This window comes from Bombina bombina, chromosome 1 (genome assembly GCF_027579735.1).
Source record: "Bombina bombina isolate aBomBom1 chromosome 1, aBomBom1.pri, whole genome shotgun sequence".
NCBI lineage: Eukaryota > Metazoa > Chordata > Amphibia > Anura > Bombinatoridae > Bombina > Bombina bombina.
Window position 1 is genome coordinate 1,555,386,756 of NC_069499.1, and position 24,515 is coordinate 1,555,411,270.

Genomic DNA, 24,515 nt, shown 5'->3' on the forward strand with positions numbered 1-24,515 from the left:
TATAATAGAAAGCCGGTACACTAGATAGATAAGAGATCCAATATAGATATGGTATCTGGAAAACAGGGGCATGTTGTCTTCCAGATTTGGTTGGGACCAGGTAACAGTGTGTGACAAAGGCTAGATCTACAGAAATTTGTGTCACTATACAATTAGTAATATAAATAAGGGATAAAGCTACGCCAGACGTGGTATGCTTTTAAGTTCAGTGTGAAATGGGACGTTACTATACAGTGGTACATTAAACACTATATATATAACTATATATATATATATATATATATATATATATATATATATATATATTTTTTTTTATTGAGATTAATCAAAAGGCAAACAATGTAAACATGTCAAAGGTTTTACAGACAAATGATTTCCACATATTCAACTAACAGTTGTTAGATTATTTAAATAAAGTGTGGGTATATGCCAATACAGACACAAATTAGATAACAAAGTTAGTGCCAAGAAACCTTCAAAATAACCTAAAAGGCCACTCTTGGGCCCCTTTATAAAATCTTAAACATGATCAAGGATCAACTTCTGAAGATATGGAGACCACTTATGGATCTCTAGGAAAGAATCTCTATTTTCTGTTTTTATAGGGTTTAGATCAGTAGTAGGATATTTCTGTAAAACAGACCTAGCCTGAGTTAGACGATAAATAGGTATCATATGCAACATAAATAACAAAAGAACAGCTTACCTAAAACTTTAAACCCACTGCAGCCAATAAATGCAAATGATGCGCTGGAGCCAAAGAGTTAAGTGAGACAATTGAACAATACATATGAAACAGTCATAACTCCACAGCAAAATTAGCTTGTGTATAACAAATCTTTATCATGCACCCAGACCTGATCTAATAGCGACATCCTGCAAAAGTATTAGGGATACTCCCCAGGTTATGTCCAGCTTAACAGACTGGAGAATGAGTCTCATTTACAGGGCTTCGGTACCCCCTAGCCTATTCCATGCCGATCATCTTGTAGAGGGCTCTTTTTGTTGTGGAGTCCTGAGTAAAAGGAGCATACACTCCATGTGTTTATTGCTTGTGAGCGTCCTGCAGCAGTGTGGCCCCAAATTGTTTGGAAAGTTAGGTTTTTTTCTGTTCAGTTCCCCCCCAGCTCCGATCACAGTTATGGACGGACGATTAGGAGGTAACAGGCTGGGGTTGTTAAATAATGTAGATTTGAAGCGGGCTCTCAGCATCCTCACCAGCTCCGGTCACAGTTATGGGCGGATGGTTAGGAGGTAACAGGCTGGGGTTTTTAAATACTGTATATTTAAAGCGGGCCCATCTCTGTTTCTCAACATCTTGTAAAGGGCTCGTTGTGATGTAGAGTCCTGGATAAGAGGAGCATACACTCTGTGTGTTTATTACTTGTGAGTGTCTCGCTGCAGCATGGCCCCAATTTCCTTGGGTAGTTAGGAGTTTTCTGCTAGTTTCCCCTCCAGCCCCGGTCCTATGGGCAGAAGGTTAGGAGGTAACAGGACTGGGGTTGTCAAATAATGTAGCATCCTCCTCCCTTATTAGTCGGGCGATATTTGAGAGTATGTTCTCCTCTGTGAGTGTACAAAACGCCTCAGTCTGCATCCCATGTGCGGCTCCGATCAGCAGCTCAGGTTTAAGTGACTGCCCACCATCAGGCCGGCCCTGCCGCTGGGTGTCTATCTGTCTGTGGGAGTTGGCTGTCCCCTCGTTCAACAAGTCCAACCTGACAGGTATGGTTTCCCTTTCACTCTCACTCGGGGGGGCAACAGCGGGTCTCGGGAAAAGTCTGCATAGTTCAACCTCCAAGCTCCGGTAATGATCACTTATGAGCTGCGTCATATCAGGTTTCCACTTGTTTAGGGCCTTTATTTTTTCCCAGTTTTTACCCCTTTTTAAACAATTCTTGTGCGGCTCCGTTTCCCAAACACACCTACATGTAGAGGAGGTATCCTGGAAGATGGTTCCTTTTTTTTAGGATAGTGGACATTCAACTACGGACTGCTATACCACAGCTTACTGGGGGGGGCCCGAAATCCTGCTATAAGGCCGTTGCCTAGGAACTCAACGGGCCAGATCTGGGTCCTATAGATCATAAGCTCTGCAAATTTAGTATAAAAGGTTAGATAAAATTGTGTGTAACCCTGCGCAGGATTTTCTAAAATACCAATATGCCAGTAGGTAATGGAGAACCCCTGTCTCCACAAATAAAATAGAGAAAATAATAAAATAACTACCTTAAAAAAGATAAGATATTTTAAAACCTCTGGCGCTGCAAAAATTGCTGCTAAAATTGGAAAATAGAAAATTGGATGAATATGATATGACTTACTTAGTTTAAAAATCGATATTAAAATATTATCAGACAAACTTTGGTCTTAATGATAACTTATGAACGTTTGTTACATGTGCAAAAATATATTTTTATTAGACACAAGATAAATAAACAGATAAAAAATATAGCTGATCAGCTAGTACAATTAAAAATAAAAAAGTGCAGTATCAATAAATAAAATAACATAAACCCAACAGAAATACACAATAAAACTTGGTCCAAAGAAAGTCCATAGGCCTTCAAGGGTTAATATGGGTTTGATCCAGAGCGGAATGAATTCAGAAACTCCTTCAACAGCTGAGATGTCGAATGCCAATTATAGCTGGAAGGGAGCTGAAATGACAATGAATCCAAATCAAAAGAACAGCAGAGAACCAAAATTAAGGTGTTCAATTTTACTTACACCGTGTTTTGGTCTCTGCAGCAGCGGTCAAACACTGAAAGGATAACAGTGGAAGCGGGTGTTTCTCACAGTATCGAAGCCGGTCTGTAATGACTACGTCACGTAACGGCTTACACCGTGTTTTGGTCTCTGCAGCACACTGTGTAGACATGACTTGCTGCAGTGTGGAAACTGTTTATTGCCCATTCTGACATTACGTGACGTAGTCATTACAGACCGGCTTCGATACTGTGAGAATCCCTGAGTGGAGCAGTTATCCGACATCGGCTTCTACATTAGAGAAACACCCGCTTCCACTGTTATCCTTTCAGTGTTTGACCGCTGCTGCAGAGACCAAAACACGGTGTAAGCCGTTACGTGACGTAGTCATTACAGACCGGCTTCGATACTGTGAGAAACACCCGCTTCCACTGTTATCCTTTCAGTGTTTGACCGCTGCTGCAGAGACCAAAACACGGTGTAAGTAAAATTGAACACCTTAATTTTGGTTCTCTGCTGTTCTTTTGATTTGGATTCATTGTCATTTCAGCTCCCTTCCAGCTATAATTGGCATTCGACATCTCAGCTGTTGAAGGAGTTTCTGAATTCATTCCGCTCTGGATCAAACCCATATTAACCCTTGAAGGCCTATGGACTTTCTTTGGATCAAGTTTTATTGTGTATTTCTGTTGGGTTTATGTTATTTTATTTATTGATACTGCACTTATTTATTTTTAATTGTACTAGCTGATCAGCTATATTTTTTATCTGTTTATTTATCTTGTGTCTAATAAAAATATATTTTTGCACATGTAACAAACGTTCATAAGTTATCATTAAGACCAAAGTTTGTCTGATAATATTTTAATATCGATTTTTAAACTAAGTAAGTCATATCATATTCATCCAATTTTCTATTTTCCAATTTTAGCAGCAATTTTTGCAGCGCCAGAGGTTTTAAAATATTTTTAAAATATCTTTTTTAAGGTAGTTATTTTATTATTTTCTCTAAATTTAGTATAAATCAATGCTGCTCTCCTCTATCTAGTCAAAGATGGGGTGGATGTTATTAGATATTGCAGATTCACTGCGTTAATCGGCAGATTGAGCAGATCCCTTTAGGAGCAACAGATATTGCGACCTTTCATGGTCGCTGCCTAGCCACGCCCCCCAACACTAAATATATTCTATAATCGGAGTATTGATCTTATTCCCCACCTCCCTATAGTTATTTGATTTATTGAAATCTAACTTTTAATACATTCCAGTGCTGACGTGTTTGCACTTGGGCAGCAACTCTCCTTCAGATACCTGCAGTATAACCTAATTCCAAAATAGCAACACCAGTAATTTAAGGCGGTGCATGAGTGTTTAAGGTCCCTTTAAATGGACAGTAAAGTCAAAATTAAATTTTCATGATTTAAACAGCACATGCAATTTTAAAAAACTTTCCAATTTACTTGTTATCTAATTTGTTTCATTCTTTTTGTATCCTTTGTTGGTAAACCTCATGAGCAGCAATGCACTACTGGGAGCTAGCTGTTGATTAGTGGCTGCGCATACATGCCTCGTGTCATTGGCTCACCCATTGTGTTCAGTTACCTCCCAGTAATGCATTGCTGCTTCTTCAACAAAGGATTCCAAATGAATGAAGCATGTTTGCTAACAAGTAAAATTGGAAAGTTGTTTAATGATTCAAATAAAGCATACAATTTTAAATAAAAAATGTGGGCTTCACCTCCCTTTAATATAAAAAATTACTTCAGCTCAGGATAATAAAAGGTTAGGACAAAATGTAAAAATTACCGGTGCTGAGATCAAAGTAGATAATTAGAAAAACTAATAAAGAAAAAAAAAAAAGATCTCACAAATAGCACTCGTGTCCAATATTACCACTCCTAAAAGGTGAACAATAAAGGCACTTTCAACTATCAGGATAATTTACATAATCAGTAGAACAGAAAAGTAATACTATATTCTGTACATTACAATACACCCGTGAACATATGTTAAAAATTATGCAAATATCAGGACTGACAATAAAGGACAGCGATCCTACTCTATGATAAGAGTATATTTGGGGACAATATACTTAGCTCCAAAGTACAGGGTATGCTCTCTGTGTTGCTGCTAATAATGGATATGAATAAGCAGCAGTCCGTATATATGTCATCCTTCACGGTTATCTTGCTTGTAGATAGTCGTTACTTGATAGTAGACTTCCTCCGTAGATAAGGGATAGCAATACTGCCAGTCGATATAGTTCCAAGGTTAGTCCTAGGGGAGTGAGCTACAATCTCTTAAGTAGCCGGTAACTGTCAGAAAACAGCCAATCCTAGCCACAGAGATATCGGTTCCTAATACCGATGCCTGCTCCCTCAGCGGACCCACCTAAAGCAACTCTCACAGACGGCTGAACAATGAGTAATCAAATGCTTGCTCCAGGTATTAAAATGATTATGCGGTTTAAACTCAATGTTGACTGCCAAAAGGGTAAGGAAGCCCTATTAAAGTGAAGGTTAACTTTGATCGTTACTAATGAAATTTTGTGTGTATCTCAAAAAATAAATGTCAGTTTCATTCATCAATACTTTTACTTCTACATCGTTCCTTAGATATATCAATTGTTTCTTTGTAATTTCGCTATCAGTAAATCAACCCTGTTATTTTTTTGTTTTTGTTAAAGTATGATCACGTTGTTTCGCTAGCCAATTGACTTTTTGGCCGTTAGGCGGCCGTCAATTGACGTCAGCAGTTACTGTGACAATATGCGCATGCGTCAGTATTCTCTGTTTACATCGGCAAAGTGAGCGCGACCCCATTTCGCGCATGCGCACTGCAAATATTATTTATGCACTGTTAGGTAACAGCAGTTCCACGACAAGCTGCAACAGTATACAATCGGCTTCTTTAATGGCATTATCTGATTTATCCCACACTAGATCTTGTTACTTCATTTGTGCAAGAAACGTCACACTTTGATCACGACAAATTATAAATAATGAAAAAACACAGCTAATTTCTGTCTGTTCAAACATAGTATTGAATGGATATTGTTATTCATTCAATACTAAGTTGCGGACGAATGACGCATGCTCTGAAATCGGCAATGGACTTGTTTAACACATGCGCATTGATGGGAGTCGGAGAAAGCTGCGAATGCGCAGTTTTGGATAGTCACTGTGCACGAGCCTACTATACACGTATAGAGCGGGTGGGACCGCTCTATACGTCACTGGATCAAAAACCAGGAAATAACTAATGGGAGGAGAATAGAAGGGAACGGTAAGCAAAAAAGACATTATAAAATAATAAAAATAAAAAGTAATTGCAAAAAATTAATATAGCGACTAGATATTTAATATGCATAGAAGTGTAACAATGAAATATGAAGGCTCTAACTTAACCTTCACTTTAAACACAAATTAAAGACAATATAACCTTTGCTTTCTCCCTTACCGGGCTATGCATTGATATATACCAACAGTCAGCTGTCGTCCACAATTTCAGTTCACGGTGTAGAAAAAACTTGCCTACGTACGTTTCACCTGGGTACAGGCTTCTTCCGGGCTTTGTGTGTGGTGCTTGTGACTGCTTCCTTTTTAAAGAGCTAGCAAGTCGTTGTCCTCCAGAAACAATGCCAGTGAATATTCGTTCCCATATAGAAGGGGACATATATATATATATATATATATATATATATATATATATATATATATATATATATATATATATATATATATATATATATATATATATATATCTATCCCTTACTCTGCTTATAATCATATAGATGCATTCAGGGAATAAGATACATAATATTTACAATGTTAAAGCACAAAAAAGCTACTGCAGCAACTTACTAATAAATATAGATCAGAAGGATTTATTACATTTTATTCATCTGCAGTTAAAGCAATGCTTATTAAGTTAATGTTAGCCTAAAGGTTAGATAGGGAATAGGATCCGTGTTATTATTACCTTATTATGACAGAAGTACAGGTTAATTTAGTTAGCAATACCTTATACCACAATATAACTTGTAATAGAGACATTGCAAAAACATTTCAATTTCTTTTATTTTACAAAAAATTGCCAAAATGTAATTCTTCATTCAGGCTATTTGGTGTTAAAGTATCTAAATTGAACATCCATTTACTCTCATGTTGGAGTAAAATCCTATCCAAATTCCCACCTCTTATACCTAAATTGACTTTATCTATGACAATCGCCTTGAAATCATGTATTTTAGAATTATGTTCCAATTTAAAGTGTCTTGCAATACTGCAGTCTGTGTCTTCATTCTTAATGTCTCTGAGGTGTTCAAGAACTCTTTCACGTAGGGAACTGGTAGTTTTGCCAACATAGTATAGGGGGCAACTACAATTTGCTTTACATGCAGATTAATAAAATGTAATAAATCCTCCTGATCTATATTTATTAGTAAGTTGCTGCAGTAGCTTTTTGTGCTTTAACATTGTAAATATTCTGTATCTTATTCCCTAAATGCATCTATATGATTAAAAGGGGAGTAAGGGAAATATTAAAGTGAAAGTAAATCCTAGCATTTACAAACGCTAGGATTTACTAATGAAACAAATAAAGGGCACTTTCATTCATGACGTATAAGATACTTCATGTAGAAAGCTCCTTTATTTGATTCAATCGATCACTGTTTTTAGCTGCTACAGCAACGCACGGCTAAAAAATGTTTGGGCTAAGAGGTGACGTTTTCACCTCTTAGCCAATAGCCATGCGGTAAATCCGGCTTGGCGCCCATGGGAGCAGGATTTACCGCACTGCTATTGGCTAAGAGGTGAAAACTGCACCTCTGAGCCCAAAATTTTTTTTAGCCGTGCTCTGCTGTAGGAGTTAAGAGTGGCGATCTATTGAGTCAAATAAAGGAGCTTTCTACATGAAGTATCTTATACGTCATGAATGAAAGTGCCCTTTATTTGTTTCATTAGTAAATCCTAGCGTTTGTAAATGCTAGGATTTACTTTCACTTTCTCCTTCTATATGGGAACAAATATTCACTGGCATTGTTTCCGGAGGACAACGTCTTGCTAGCTCTTTAAAAAGGGAGCAGTCACAAGCACCACACACAAAGCCCGGAAGAAGCCTGTACCCAGGTGAAACGTACATAGGCAAGTTTTTTTTTTTTCTACTTCATGAACTGCAATTGTGGACGACAGCTGACTGTTGGTATATATTAATGCATAGCCCGGTAAGGGAGAAAGCAAGGATTATATTGTCTTTTTAATTTGTTGTGTCTAATAGGGCTTCCTTACCCTTTTGGCAGTCAACATTGAGTTTAAGCCGCATACTCCTTTTTAATATCCGAAGCAAGCATTTGATTACTCATTGTTCAGCTGTCTGTGAGAGTTGCTTTAGGTGGGTCCGCTGAGGGAACAGGCATCGGTATTAGGAACCGATATCTCAGCGGCTAGGATTGGCTGTTTTCTGACAGTTGCCGGCTGCTTAAGAGATTGTAGCTCACTCCCCTAGGACTTACCTTGGAACTATATCAACTGGCAGTATTGCTATCCCTTATCTACGGAGGAAGTCTATCAAGTAGCGACTATCTACAAGCAAGATAACCGTAAAGGAGTGTGTATATGTGTGTCTATATCTATATCTATCTCTATCTGTTGCTACACAGAGAGCATACACTTTGGAGCTAAGTATATTGTCCCCAAATATACTCTTATCATAGAGTAGGATCGCTGTCCTTTATTTTCAGTCCTGGTATTTGCATAATTTTTAACATATGTTCACGGGTGTATTGTAATGTACAGAATATAGTATTACTTTTCTGTTCTACTGATTATGTAAATTGTCCGGATAGTTGAAAGTGCCTTTATTGTTCACCTTTTAGTAGGTCCTATATAGCCTCTGGTGATTAAAATTAGTAATATTGGACAAGAGTGCTATTTGTGAGATCTTCTTTTTTTTTTTTCTTTTCTTTAGTCTTCACCTCCCTTTAACCCGTTGAGCCCATTTACTAAAGAAGGGAACCAAGAGCGTTTTATTGTATAGCTGCCTCGTAATAACTTTACCCCTTTCTGTTCAGTCTTGCACTGGCCTTAAGCCCCAGGTCTTAGCAACTGTTAGATGTGTCGATAAATTACAAGAGAAAACAGAGTAGGTAGTGACAATTAGAAAAAAGAGAGTATGGGTGGCAGAAAACCTGGGGTTAAAGATGTTTTCCTCTGTATAAGCTCTTTGCTTTCCATCAAGAGAGGGATCTGGCTTTGGGAAGATGGTCATGTGGGCACTTACAGATCTGCCAATCACTATCTCTCCAGCTATTGCAGCTATAGTTCAAGGCTCCACAAGACATTTATTGTCTTTCTGACAGGCAGGGGGCGGGCGTTTTTGTCCTTGAACATCTGTATCCTTGGGATGACACAGCTGCTCCCTCCCCTGCTGTCACAGCTTTGTTTAATCTTGGCTGCGGGGGAGGCGTACAGTTATTTCAAGCTCGTCAAAGTACTTATTAGACTTGTTCTGTTTTCCCAACTAGTCACCACCCCAGTCCTGTGGTCCCATCTAACCAGAATTATTTTTTATTATAGAATGGGTTTATACATTTGTACATAGAACTATGCACCAGAAAACATTTGTATCTGTGAGCACATTTAAGGATGATTGTTTTTTTACAACTCTTTAATATGGCTAACTTGGGTGTAATGCAGAATTAATAGAAATATTAGGCAAGTAATGTGTGCAGTCGCCCATCCTTTCTTACAGTGTTTAATAGGACACAGTAGAACGGGCTTGTTCTGGAGGATAAAGTTTGTATGTAAAATGCTTCAGATAAATCATTTTAATAATATTTTTTAGCCCCTTGGCTGTCAGAGAGAATGCATTGCTATGTGTTGTACTTTCTGGCAGACCAGAGTATAACATAAGTACTAAAATATGTGGTGTTTCCTTATACCTTATAGACTACTTAAAGTGATGGTAAATCAGAGTCTTTAAAAACGCTAGGATTTGCCGTCACTAAAAACAGTAGTTTCAGTCATCACTAAACAAGGGTACTAAACTCACCCTATCTGTGCCACAAGTAGATCCCTAAAGTGCCTCTGGCTGCCCACGGTACAGCGCTTATTACCAATGAGGTGATGTTTCCACCTCTAAACCAATAGCTGTGCTAGGATGTTAGTTGACACGAACGGCTATTGGTTTATTGGTGGAAATGTCGCCTCATTAAAGAGGGGGGTGCTGTAGGCAGCCAGAAGTGCTGAGTTTAGCAATCTACTGCGGCACAGATAATGAGTTTAGCGATTACTGAAACTACTGTTTTATTTTTAGTGATGGTAAATCCTATCTTTTTCCAATGCATGGATTTACCATCACTTTAATGAAGCCTTATTTTGAGAGAGAAATGCACTAATAACATACAAACTGTGGAAATGTAAGAGATTGCCCTTTGATAAAATAATGTATACGTATACATGGTGTGTCATTTAATGTGGTGGTACCATAGGAAGTAGAGTATAAAATGTTAAATGATGTGGGGTCTGGCATAGAAGAGTTGATGGGTAAGAGGGGAAGCTGTTATATATATATAGCTGAGTTATTTTTTTGCTTTCTGCTTTAGGCGTCTTGGAGTGGAGTTGGGGAAAGCTATTGTTTACCAGGAAACAAATGGAGGTGAGATGGGGGTCTCCCCTTGTTACTGTTAGTATGCCCGTTATTAAACTGAGTTCTGTTTCCTGAAAATTTATAAATTTTTTTTTTTTTTTGAAGAGACAAGAGTGGAAATTCAGGAGTCTGTTCGAGGACAGGATATCTTCATCATACAGACCATCCCTAGGTATGTGACCAACTTTGTGTGCCCTGGGGCCTGAAACACTCATACAATGTGTTTGTCCAGAGTCATACAGAAAAACACAGGAAAATATAACTCTAGGGTAACAAAAATAGAGTTTAAGATAATATGATGAAGATGTCAAATACTCCCCTTGTATTGGGCTGCAGCCGTCTCACAGTTTCTTTCAAACACGTCAAACTTGTATATTCTTATGTAAGAGGCGCTGGACCCGGGGGTATATCAAGTGTTCCAAATTTCCTTCAGGTACTATCCAATCCCACCTCAAGGGATATGTCTCAATGGCAAATCTCTCCTCTGTGAAGAAGGTGAAACAGCTGGAGCAAACAAGCAGGCTGCTCTGAGCAGGAAGAATATCTTTTATATAAGAACATACCTGAATCACGCATGCCGCTAAATCTGTCTGCCCAGGGCTTGAATCACGCATGCCGCTAAATCTGTCTGCCCAGGGCTTGAATCACACGTGCAGACGGGCTCCTGGCCTCTGTATGCACGCATATATGGTGCCGAGCACTCTTACTAAAGAACAAATTAATTCCTGGTCGTTTTCTTGGTAACAGAAACCTATTATAAAATAGGGTTTAAATTCCGCTATTCTAATTGAAAACCTAATTTAGATCATCTAGTTCACATCTACAAAGTGTGTCTGTTTTGTTTGTCATTTCCTTCTTAAATGGAAAGAGTCCACAGCTGCATTTATTACTTTTGGGAATTAAGAACCTGGCCGCCAGTAGGAGACAGACAACCCAGCCAAAAGCTTAAATACTCCCACTCCCCTCATACCCCAGTCATTCTTTGCCTTTTGTCCCAGGAGGTTGGCAGAGACGTGTTTTTTGTCTCTTATGGAGGGTAGTACTCTTCGGCATGGGACAGGATTTTTAAGTAGTCCTGTCAGTCTCTCAGTGAGGGCTTGGATGAAAGTTGAGTGAGTCCGGAGATGCAGGTAGAGTCTTTCTGCGAAACAGTCCAGACTCATATTAACAGCTCCTCAAGCAATCGGCGTTGTCTAACTTCGCTCCGCTGTCTGCTTTCTTCTCTCAAGTCCATGGCGGAGGCGATGCCACTATTCGTCACACTTGAAAAGCCGTGTTCCTGTTCCACGGCGTAGATTCCGGTAAGATCGTTTCATTTTACTTTATCGTCAATGTACTGTAATGTGAATGTTTTCCCGACAGGTTACACACCTTGCGGGTCTAACTATGACATAAGGGTCTCAGTGAGTCTCTGTTAGTATCTTGGAATCGAGGGTTAATATCTCCTGAGGGGGTTATTGAACAGGGGGGTTTATAATCATGTTTGTTATGTGATTTAACCTGCTTATGTGTGATGTTTTTGGGCGCGTGGTTGGAACTTTGAGGCCTTTGGAAGTGGCGCGGCCTTTTGGTTGGACTATTCGGTTCACCTTGTGTTTGAGCGTGGTTCCGTTCTGTTCCCCATTTCCGCATTCCTGACTGTGTGGCGAAGGAGATATTCTAGTCTGCAGGGGTCTGGTCATAGGAGGTGGTGAGTGCCCCAGCCATTGTGGGTGTCGGGTGCCATTTTTTGTTTTCATACTTTAGTCCATATTGATATTTCCTCTATCCAGTTATGGAGGATTCTGATGCTGAGACTGTGCTCGTTTCAGATTCATTTACGGAGGATTCTGATACAGAGACTTTTTTGATTTCAGATTCTGTGTCCGGTGACGAATCCGTATTGGCCTCGTTGACACATGTCAACCAGTTTTGTTCCATATGCCATTTCAGAGCGCCAGGTTCCTCGGGCATGTTTTTTAGTTATTGAATGATCCTATCATTACCAGATACAGGGATTTTCAGTCTGCTATTTCAAATGGTGTACCTTATTAGACATGTGGGGATGAAGTAATCTCCTGATTGTCATTTGTTTTGAGATCTTTCCCAGTTTTTGAAAGATAGGGCTCCGTTTGGCTGGTCCTGCGGGTAGGCCTGTGTCTTTTTGGGCATTAACCTCCGGGTTGCTTTTATATTTTATCCGATGGGATGTCTTTTATTTGTTTTTGTTTCTTTCGGGAACCTTCTGGGATTGATACACTTTTTTTTTTTTTTTTTTTTTTTTTTATTACTTCTTCGGAAGTTGTTTTGGACATGTTAGTCTATGTTAAAAATGTCTGTTTTCCATTTTTTTCCCCCTATGAGGGAGAATGTATTCAGCTTGCCGTTTAGGACCCTGGGTGCAGGCTGGTCCTGTCGGGTTCGTTCGGTCTTGCGGCTGTTCAGACACGTGGTGCTGTTCTGCTTTGCTGGTTCGGTAGAAGCGCCGAGTGCTCAGGTTATCATTGGTTTTTCATGTTCAACTAAGCGTTCGAGAGGACCTGTGGGTCCGTGAGGCGGGAAGGATTGTTTCAGTCCTTATAGCCTTCAGTCATAGATGGCCGGGCAGGGGAGTTTTTCCTCTGCGTCACTCTGACATTTGATTTCATCAGAACTTAGAGTTTCATCCCCCATGTGGTGGAGGGTTGGAGGGCTTAACACTCACCGCAGTTGAACGGTTTGGTCTTCATTTTAGGTCTCTAGATTTGTCCTTTTGGGCTTGGTCCAACAGCTTGTACAGAATAGCTGTCTAGCATGCGGAAGGTTTGCAGTTTGAAACCTGTTGCAGCTCTTGACACTTTGCAGGTGTACGTGTAAGCTGTTTTATATTGTATCTAGATACAGCTCTTACTCTTTGACGTGTACTGTCTGTCTGATTTATAAGAGACCTTTGGGTCTTCTTCCATTGTCTCTGGGTGAGTTGGATCTCCTTTTAGGGATCTGTGTTTCCGGGTGATGGTTGTTCCCTGTGGGGAATTTGTTTAGCTCGGGTTTTTTCTGAGCTGGGTAGGCTTAGTGCCTTTTCTCTTCCTTGTGTCCTCTGCTTGTGCGGAGCTAATGGGGAGACTAGTCCTGCTAGTAGGATTTTTTTGACCTTGAGGTATCCCTTGGTTGTCCTGAGGCTCTAAGAAGTATCTTCATATGACCTCTAGCTTTGCTCCTTGGATCGTTGGACTTTGGGGTGGTTCCTTCGTTTGGTCAGGGCTTTCGAGTCCTTCTCGCTATCCGCATTCTCTGGATATGCATTCATATCCCTTGTGTCTGGCTTTTTGGTCAGCTGGGGTGTTAAGTTCTAGGGTAAGGTTTGCCTGAACTATTAGGTGCCCGGACCTGTTGTTCTCCCTGAGACTTCCGGTTGCTGAAGTTTCACTTGGCCTTTTTCCCGACCCAGTCTTGGGTGGTTTTAGAATTTTGGATCTCAGGGCTGGTCGGGGTGTTTCACGGTAGTGGGAACTTGGGCTATGTCCTTGGTCCATCTACATAACCTGGTCATGGTTGGCCAGGTTTTTGGAGTATTTTTTTACTGTTTGCTACAGAGTAGCCCATGTAATCAAGGAGATATGTGGCTTAGTGGTTAGCTCCACAGCTCCCGAAGCAGAAGGTTGTGGGTTTAAACCCAGGCAAAGCTCCTGCTTTCTGGTGTCAGCTAGCCTTCCAATGCGGAAGTTTAAATGGTGGTTAGCTGTGTGGTTTGCGCCTCAAGGGTTGTTGGTTCATACCCAGCTACTGGCGCTGCATGCCCAACTTCTGGTGCGCCTTAGGGTTGCATTCCCCTGGTCAGCTTGCCAGTGTTCCCGTGGATTCACTGCTCTGCAGGCGAATGGGTTGGCTGTGCCTATGCTGGGCAAGCTACTTGTAGGGGGTCCTTTTCTAGGACATCTGTGTTGGGAATTTTTCTTCCCATTAGCCGGTGATTCGGGCCTTGAGGACAGTTGTTGCCCTTCCGGCATCATCCCTTTCCTTTAGGGGATATTCTCCTCCCTATGGAGATATAGTCCTTGCTTGGGGCTTCTCCTGAATGAGAGGCGGAAAGGTGGGATTGGTTCCCCCTGGGGTCTTACTGGCTCCAAGTCAGACATGTTGAGCCTTTATTTTGATAGATCCTTAGGTCTATGGTCTTGTCTGTTTTTAGAGTCGGGTTGTACTTGTACTCTGTGTGGTTGGCTGTGCTATCCTTACACTTGTTCCTGTACCTGTTTCGGGATTCTTTTGTTCCCCGGTCTTGGATCCCTGAGACTGGGTTGGTCCAGCTGGGTGTGGGTCTGCAGGTCAGGATGGCCGAGCGGTCTAAGGCGCTGCGTTCAGGTCGCAGTCTCCTCTGAATGTGTGAGCCTTGTTGAGTCTATTCTGTTAGCTCAGTCTGCTAGGGTATAGATTCTCCTTCCAACTTGCTCCATTGATTTCAGAAGAGGGTTTACTCTTCCTGTGAGTTCTGAGGGTATACTCCCCTTCTCGGGGGGCCTCGATTGAGGTTTTGTGTTCCCCTTTTTAGGGACCTGTGTGTAGGTCAGGCGACTTAGGTTGCCTGGAGCGTGCCCTCTTGTCTGGGGGTTGCTTTTGCGGTCTGTTTCTTGCTTGACTGCTTCTTCCTCCTCGCAAGTACCCTCTGTGTCGTCCTGTTATGGAGTCTGTGTTCTCAACCTTGGGGTTTTTCACCTGGGTGTATTACACACTTTTTCATGGTGAATGCTTTGGTATTCTATGGTCAGACACTGGGAGGACTTTGCCTCTTCAGTTGCATTCCGTGCTTGCAGGATGTTGGAGACATGTCTTTTCTGTCTCTGTACCCAGTCTTCTCCCGGGTTGCGCTTGGTATAGGCGTGGCCTCATTGGCCTCATTCCCCTGTTTGAGCCCTTTGGGTCTCTGTGAGCTGGGCTCACTCTTGGAGGTGTTCTTTTTTGTATTAGGGGACCTTTCGGTTTCCTTGGTTCTCCTTTGCCTTGTCCACTTGGGGGTTTCGGCTGGTTTCTCCTTCATCTGTGGGGGATGAGCGGCGGGGGACTGTCTGTTGGGCGACTGTGTCTCCTGGAGGTCTGTTGGCTCAGTCGAGTCCGTTTGCGGTCTCTAATTTGGCTTCTGGACTAACTGCGAGTCAGTGTCTTTGGGGCTTTTCCTCTTAAAAAAATTTCAGCTTCGGACTAAGCGGGTTTGTTATTGGGTAGAGGTTCAGGCCTGGTGCCCTCAGTATGGGCCCCCTAATGTACCCTTCCGTCTTGGCATTCAGTGTCCTATATAGCTTGGGTATTGTTTTCCCAAAAAGTAATGAATGCAGCTGTGGACTCTTTCCATTTAAGAAGAGAAACATAGATTATGCTTACCTGATAATTTCCTTTTCTTCTGATGGAAAGAGTCCACAGCTCCCCACCCGTAATTTTATGTGGGGCATCCTTATTATTCTTCTGGCACCTTTCACCCTGATATTTCTTCTACTGTTCCTTGTTCCTCGGCAGAATGACTGGGGGAGGGAAGTGGGAGGGATATTTAAGCCTTGGCTGGGGTGTCTTTGCCTCCTCCTGGTGGCCAGGTTCTTAATTCCCAAAAGTAATGAATGCAGCTGTGGACTCTTTCCATCAGAAGAAAAGGAAATTATCAGGTAAGCATAATTTTATGTTTTCTTCGCTTGTGTAAGATGCCTGTAGGTTTTTGTTCCTCTATTACAGCATATTAATGCCTCTGCTAGAAGTTAGTTCCATAAAAAGATTTCCCTCTCTGTATAGGAAGCAATACTATGGGATACAGAGAGAAGACGCCAAGCCATTGCCTCATCCCCTTGTCATCCACAGCTGTCAATGTTGAGGGATTAGATACGGAATTATTGTCTCTCGCACACACTTTCTGCTCGTTCCAGCCCCCAAGGTCACAGTGATGCAACGGCAGGTGTGGGTGCTTCTGCCTTAATACTTTCCACTGTCAATTAGCATCTCTGGTGTCCTGTGTCACTGTACCACAGGGCTGGGGATTACTGCAGAGAATAGGCACTGCTGTCTTCATGTCTGTGTGCACAACACCAGGATATACAGGCATTATACATAAACCACAGACATGGGATGCTTGGATCTTTAAGGGGACAGTGTACTGTACAGTTTTCAATGCTTCAATGTGTTCCCAATGGTCTGTTTCACATGCTTGAGTGTATTAAATTATTTATAAATAGCTCCCTTACCTTTTTTATTTTGTAATTTAAAGCTGTTTTTGCCTGTGCCTGATGAAACTACTGCCTGTTCTGGAAGATATGAATACTTTAGTATTCTCAATAGAAAGGCTTAGTCAACAAGAAACAACCAGCAGCTATCAAGTTACCAGTACGGGTTGGAAGACATAGATAATATAGAGAGAGCAATTAAAGTGAAGGTAAACTTTGAATGAAAGCCCGTTTTTTAAAATACTATTAAAAACAGGGGCACTTTCATTCATCAGTTTACAAAGCAGACGTTTTGATTAAAAACTTACCTTTTTTTCTTCTCACAGCTACAGCAGCTTTTCCCCTCCTGGAAATCCTCTCTTCACACATCAGCAAGGACTAATCCTGCTTCCTCCAATCACAGCTTTTCCCCCAGGGTAGTCAATCCCTGATGCCATGCTGTGATTGGAGGAAGCCGGATTAGTCCTTGCTGACGTGTGAAGAGAGGATTTCCCAGGAGGGGAAAGCTGCTCTGGCTGTGCAAAGAAGATAGGTAAGTTGTTTTTTTTTTTTTTTTTAGTTGCTGTGATAAAAATGTTTTCAGATATTTAAGATCAAAGGGATGTTACAGTAAATACGTGCTACACATAATGTATTTAAGGCAAAGCTTAGCCTTAGAATAATTAGATGTATTTTTACAATTATATTAGTTGTGTAAATTTTGAAAGTATAAGGCTTTAGTTTCTATAAAGTACTTTACTTTCTAAGTAATAAGTGCCTCCATGTTTGAAGTAGTTTTCTATTTATCTCCGTTTGTGCAAACAACGGTGTGTGGAATCAATTTTTGGACAAACGTTTGACTTTTTTTTTTATATCTGTCTGGATAGTCTTCAGCCCCAAGGCAAAACATGCTGTGATCTGAGATCGCAGAAAATGCAGCATGTCTGCAGAAAGAATGGGACACATTCAGGGACTGTTAGTGCTTTAACTTTGTAGCGCTGCTCCACATTAGACTGTTCTCATCAAACAGAGCTTTGCTCTGGCTACATTGTGTAAGTTATTTCTTAAACACTGTCCATCCAGAGAAAAGCGCTGTTGGAAGTGAACTGTCTGATATGCAGTAAAGCTGTAAAGCAGCAGTGCATTAATTGTGGACTAACTATTCAGACTCGCCCCCTAGCCTTTCCCAGTCTGCAAAGCTGTGATTTTTTTTTTTTTTTAATGTAAGATATTCTTATGAGAAATGCACATTTTTTTATTACTACATTTCTATGTTAGACCAAGGGAAAAGGAAACAAATTTATTCGAGACATTATACCATTTATTTGTATGCAGCTAATTTGCAATGCAATTTACTCCTATTATCAATTTTTCTTCGTTCTCTTGCTTTCTTTATTTGAAAAAGGCATCTAAGCTTATTTCTCTTGTAAGGTGTATCCAGTCCACGGATTCATCCATTACTTGTGGGATATTCTCCTTCCCAACAGGAAGCTGCAAGAGGATCACACACAGCAGAGCTGTCTATATAGCTCCTCCCCTAACTGCCACCTCCCAGTCATTCTCTTGCAGCTCTCGACAAGGGAAGTATCAAGAGGTGTGTGGTGATTTAATGTAGTTTATCTTCAATCAAAAGTTTATTATTTTCAAATGGTACCGGAGTTGTACTATTTTGGTTTTTGATGATCTTAGCGGTTTGTAACTAAGGTCCACTGCTGTTCTCACGCATAACTGAAGAGATGGGTAACTTCAGCTGGGGGAATAGCGTGCAGGATTACCTGCTCTGAGGTATGTGCAGTTTTAAATTTTTCTAGAGAGATAAGCTAGAAAATGCTGACAGTGCCTGATTTATTTAAGGTAAGCCTGATTACAGTGATTTAATAACGACTAGCATCATGCTTGCTGTAAAGGGTAATATTCTTGTTATTTGCTCTCATTACTTAATAGATATAACGTTTGTTTGATGTATATAAACGTTTATTACAAATGGTGATAAAACTTTATTCTGGGGCCCAGTTTTTCTACATGGCTGACTAGATTTTTCCTAGGGATAGTTTTTTTTAAGGCCCTCTCACTGTGAGTACATGTTGGGAGGGGCCTATTTTTGCGCCCTAATTGCGCAGTCGTTTTTGCAGCTTGAGACATCCAGCGTCCCTGAAGGAGTCCCCTGACATATAGGACCCCTCTAAAGGGTTTTTGTGCCTTCCAAAGTCGCTTTATGGGTCCTAAGGTGGTATCTAATAAGAATATCAATCAGGAGATTGTTGTTCCTTCACTATGTCCTAATCCTTCTTCAAAAAAGGAACGTCTATTACACAATCTTGATGTGGTCCGTGCTTTAAAATTCTATTTACAAGCCACTAAAGATTTTCGTCAAACATCTGCTTTGTTTGTGGTTTACTCTGGACAGAGGAGAGGCCAAAAGGCTTTGGCAACTTCTCTTTCTTTTTGGTTAAGAAGCATAATCCGCTTTGCTTACGAGACTGCTGGCCAGCAGCCTCCTGAGAGAATTACAGCTCATTCTACTAGAGCAGTGGCTTCCACATGGGCTTTTAAAAATGAGGCTTCTGTTGAACAGATTTGTAAGACGGCGACTTGGTCTTTGCTTCATACCTTTTCTAAATTCTACAAATTTGATACTTTTGCTTCTTCGGAGGCTGTTTTTGGGAGAAAGGTCTTACAGGCAGTGGTGCCCTCCGTTTAAGCGCCTGCCTTGTCCCTCCATCCGTGTCCTATAGCTTTGATATTGGTATCCCACAAGTAATGGATGAATCCGTGGACTGGATACACCTTACAAGAGAAAACAAAATTTATGCTTACCTGATAAATTTATTTGTCTTGTGGTGTATCCAGTCCACGGCCCGCCCTGTCATTTTAAAACATGTGTTATTTATTTTTTAAACTACAGTCACCACTGCACCCTATAGTTCTCCTTTCTCTTGCTTGTCTCCGTCGAATGACTGGGAGTGGCAGTTAGGGGAGGAGCTATATAGACAGCTCTGCTGTGGGTGATCCTCTTGCAGCTTCCTGTTGGGAAGGAGAATATCCCACAAGTAATGGATGAATCCGTGGACTGGATACACCACAAGAGAAATACATTTATCAGGTAAGCATAAATTTAGTTTTTTTTTGGTTCAGTACCATGGAAAGCACTTGTTTATTGGTGGGTGAATTTATCCACCAATCGGCAAGAACAACACAGTGTGATCACCAAAAATGGGCCGTCATCTAAACTTACATTCTTGCATTTCAAATAAAGATACCAAGAGAATGAAAAGAATTTGATAATAGGAGTAAATTAGAAAGTTGCTTAAAATTGCATGCTCTATCTGAATCACGAAAGAAAAAAATTTGGGTTCAGTCTCCCTTTAAGCAGGGGAAGCAGATAACAGCAATTTAAGTACAAACATAGCAGCACCTACTACTTTTATAGAGACTCAGAAGAATTAACATTAACGAGATCTGATTTTACCTGCAAGCTCAACCCACTGTAATAGGCTGTGGTTTCAAAGCACAAAACCAGCTAATTCATATACACAAATAAACATAATGTATACAGCTGCAATAACAAGTCATTGGAAAGGCATTAATGGAAAAACAATTTTACAGAGTACTGTGCCTGTAACTTCACATTTGTAAACGTTTTTATATTACAATCTCATGCTGTTCAATATCCCTTTAATTTTATTTAAACTGTATTTCAGTTTTGAGGAGAAACATTTTTGCATTTGCTGTGCACGATACTAACATGGTAGAAGCCACCACTGGTATGTGAAGTGAGTGCAGGTGCACAGTGCATATCTAGATATGCTTATGCACAGGAAACGCTAAAACAAGCATTTTTGCTAATGTAATTTACATTTGCTTATACATTTTAACCGTTCTGTCCCATTTTGTAAAAGGTCATAGGCAAATGGATTAGAAAGAAATACCATGAATGTGTTAACTATTACTGAAGTTTCTGGGACATAAAACAGGAAAAGCTGAAATTAACATCAGTGCATTTCAGTTTTGTATAGAATCATTTCTGTAATATACTCGTTAAGAAATATGCTTCTAGTAAAAGCTATCACGGTTTCTTTGATAGTATTTACTGTGTGCAGAGAGTATGTAGATTTGCCACATACGCCCTCATTCGAACACCATGTCCGCTCAGAGAGCATATATTGCCTCTACAATGACTCCATTTGCAATATTGATGAAGTATATGGCACTGCCAAGTCCCTGAGCAGGCAGTGTTTGAATGATGGTGCACAGGCATATGTACATATGCTCTGTGTAAAATAAAAGCTCTCACTGAAACAGTGATGACGTGTATTGGAAAATGATGGAAAGGGCTTCATTGCAAAACTGAGTAACATTGGTTTGCATTTCCGTTTGTTGTATGTCACTTTAAACATTTTCCTGCTTTGTTCTAGTTCAGTGTTAGAAACTAAAAATCCGCTTCTTGTATCTCACATCTGTAGTGACAGCACATAAGGATATATACTATTATTAGCTCCTTGACCGCTCGGTGTGCTAGAGCTCAGTATTATCTGTCTGTGGTGCCAGATTAGAGGTATCTGGTTCACTTCCACTGAGCACCTCTGACAAGATGTCACTAAATGTTCTGATCTGTTGGTTTAATGCTTTAGAAACCAGTTTTTATCTTTCCGCTGTTAAAGAAATAAACGCAAAACTTAAAGGGACAGGAAAGTTCAAAATTAAACTTTCATGTTTAAGATAGAGCATGTGATTTTAAACAACTTTCCGATTTACGTCTTATCAAATTTGCTTTGTTCTCTTGATATCCTTTAAGACTAAACCTAGGTAGGCTGATAAGAGCTTTGGAGTGTGCGCATGTCTAGCAGTCTATGGCTGTAGTGTTTGTATCTTTGTATAACAATGTTGCAAATACTGCTGCCTGATGGCTAGAATCACATGCACGTGCACGCTCCTGAACTTACCTAGGATTACTCTTTAATAAAAGATACCAAGAGAACTCGGCAAAATTGATAATTGCAGTAAAATGGACAGTTGTTTAAAATTTCATGCTCTTTCCAATCCTTTTTATTGTCCCTTTAATGCACCTCAAAACATATTTATATTACCAGCTTTTTTTTGTAATTTGACTCAGACAATTGATTTTTATATTAGCCCAGAGAGCCTGTAGTGCATTCTGTGGGTTTCTGAATCTTAAGACGGCAACATGCTACGCAAGGATTTGCTTGAGCAGTGCATTTATATCTGTCTGGCCACAGCAGAGGAGATAAGATAAACAATACTCAAGTGGCTTTTCATGGGGTATATCCCTGGACTACAAAATAATGCATTGTTTGTGATCAAAATATTTATTTCTCCTACATAGGTGTGTCCGGTCCACGGCTTCATCCTTACTTGTGGGAATATTCTCTTCCCTAACAGGAAATGGCAAAGAGGCACACAGCAAAAGCTGTCCATATAGCCCCTCCTCTGGCCCCGCCCCCCAGTAGCATCTCCACGGGGATGGTAAAGAGTTTGTGGTGTTTAGAAGAGTTTCTGAATTATCTGCTTTGCAGTGTTCTTCTCCCTATCTGGTGTTCCATACAGATAAGGTAGTTTTACGTACTAAGCCTGGTTTTCTTCCAAAAGTGGTTTCCAACAGGAATATTAACCAGGAGATAGTTGTTCCTTCCCTGTGTCCGAATCCAGTTTCAAAGAAGGAACGTTTGTTACATAACCTAGATGTGGTCCGTGCTTTAAAATTCTACTTAGACGCAACTAAGGATTTCAGACTTCATCCTTGTTTGTCGTTTATTCTGGTAAGAGGAGAGGGCAGAAAGCTACTGCTACCTCTCTTTCCTTTTGGCTGAAAAGCATCATCCGATTGGCTTATGAGACTGCCGGACGGCAGCCTCCTGAACGAATTACAGCTCACTCTACTAGGGCTGTGGCTTCCACATGGGCCTTCAAGAACGAGGCTTCTGTTAACCAGATCTGTAAGGCAGCGACTTGGTCTTCACTGCACACTTTTACAAAATTTTACAAATTCGATACTTTTGCTTCTTCGGAGGCTATTTTTGGGAGAAAGGTTTTGCAAGCCGTGGTGCCTTCCGTTTAGGTTGCCTGACTTGTTCCCTCCCTTCATCCGTGTCCTAAAGCTTTGGTATTGGTTCCCACAAGTAAGGATGAAGCCGTGGACCGGACACACCTATGTAGGAGAAAACAGAATTTATATCTTACCTGATAAATTCCTTTCTCCTACGGTGTGTCCGGTCCATGGCCCGCCCTGGCTTTTTTGTCAGGCTTAAAATTTTTTATCTCTATACACTACAGTCACCACGGCACCCTATAGTTTCTCCTTTTTCTCCTAACCGTCGGTCGAATGACTGGGGGGCGGGGCCAGAGGAGGGGCTATATGGACAGCTTTTGCTGTGTGCCTCTTTGCATTTCCTGTTAGGGAAGAGAATATTCCCACAAGTAAGGATGAAGCCGTGGACCGGACACACCGTAGGAGAAAGGAATTTATCAGGTAAGATATAAATTCTGTTTTTGTATTTAGATCTTTTACAATGCAGTGTTTAATACTGATATATTGTATGTATAAATGCAAATACATTTTAACTCTTTACCTAAAGTTTGTCTGCTCATAACAGTGCAGAAACTTATTTGTAGAAGGGTTATGTGTAATGAGCATATATAGTGATCTTCAGTCTGTGGCACTGGATTTCAAGTCTGTCCTCCCCAACAGGCCAGGTTTTCAGCATAACCTTAGGAGAGAGCAGATAAAATACCCATGTTTACTAATCTTCTGATTATTTCACCTGTGCGCTAGTACCGATATCCTCAAAATGGGGCCTGTTAGGGTGGTCTGAGGACAGGTTTGAATACCAGTGGTCTATGCTGTCATCCTTTCCATCACAATCAAATAGATGGCTATCCTAACACCCCCACCAGTAATTGTGTATTCCATCTTATCAAAACCAGCTATTTCATATACAAAAAGAAGCCTAAGCAATTCTCATACATTTTTATACTCTATACTATAAAAAAGGTTAAAGGCGCCAACATAGCGTGAATCTGCAAATGTATGCTAGATATACAATTTTGAATCAGATACACTCACATGTATTCAAGCACTGTGATGTAGTGCAAACTAGGCAGACCGGATCCTCTGAGTTGTCCGGTATATATATATCAGGACCAACTGCAAAGGAGTGTGTTTCACTCTGATGTATGCTCTATAAATAAGAGACAATCCCCACATAGCATAATAGCACTGTAATGTAGTGCAGACTAGGCAGGCCAGAGCCTCTGAGCTGTCCGACAAGCTCTCCTCCACGATCAAGTGGAACCAGGTGTATGGTGTATCTTTCAGCTTGCTCGTAGAGTTCAGGGTGTGATTAACAACCACAACAAAGTATTGTAACTTTTTAGAAAACTTAAAGGGACACTGAACCCAAAATTTTTCTTTCGTGATTCAGATAGAGCATGACATTTTAAGCAACTTTCTAATTTACTCCTATTAACAAGTTTTCTTCATTCTCTTGGTATCTTTATTTGAAATACAAGAATGTAAGTTTAGATGCCGGCCCATTTTTGGTGAACAACCTGGGGTTGTCCTTGCTGATTGGTGGATAAATTCGTCCACCAATAAAAAAAAGTGCTGTCCAAAGTTCTGAACAAAAAAAAGCTTGGATGGCTTCTTTTTCAAATAAAGGTAGCAAGAGAACGAAGAAAAATTGATAATAGGAGTAAATTAGAAAGCTGCTTAAAATTGCATGCTCTAACGGAATCATGAAAGAAAAAAAATTGGGTTCAGTGTCCCTTTAAAAACAAGTGTTTATTAAGCACATAGCTAAAATACAGCAACGCGTTTCTCAGTAATATTACGGTTTCCTCAGGCTGATATTTTATTCTCTGCAGCTGGCATAACAAGTCATTGGAAACGCATTAAGGGAAAAGCCATTTTACAGTGCATTATAGCTCCTTGTCCACAAAAAAGATGAACAACATTTGCTGGTGCAGTGACAATATAAATAGGGAGCAGTGCATTGTCTG

General features: G+C 40.4%; 1 protein-coding gene across 5 annotated transcripts in view; it reads left to right on the forward strand.

Moving 5' to 3' along the window:
- PRPSAP1 (phosphoribosyl pyrophosphate synthetase associated protein 1) overlaps nt 1-24,515 on the forward strand; it is a 274,592-nt gene that overhangs the window by 14,053 nt on the left and 236,024 nt on the right. For all 5 annotated transcript variants that reach the window (XM_053709311.1, XM_053709304.1, XM_053709322.1 and 2 more), the window contains exons 3-4: nt 10,316-10,368; nt 10,465-10,531. In XM_053709311.1, coding sequence (XP_053565286.1) covers nt 10,316-10,368; nt 10,465-10,531 — 120 coding nt within the window. The remainder of the gene's footprint in view (nt 1-10,315; nt 10,369-10,464; nt 10,532-24,515) is intronic.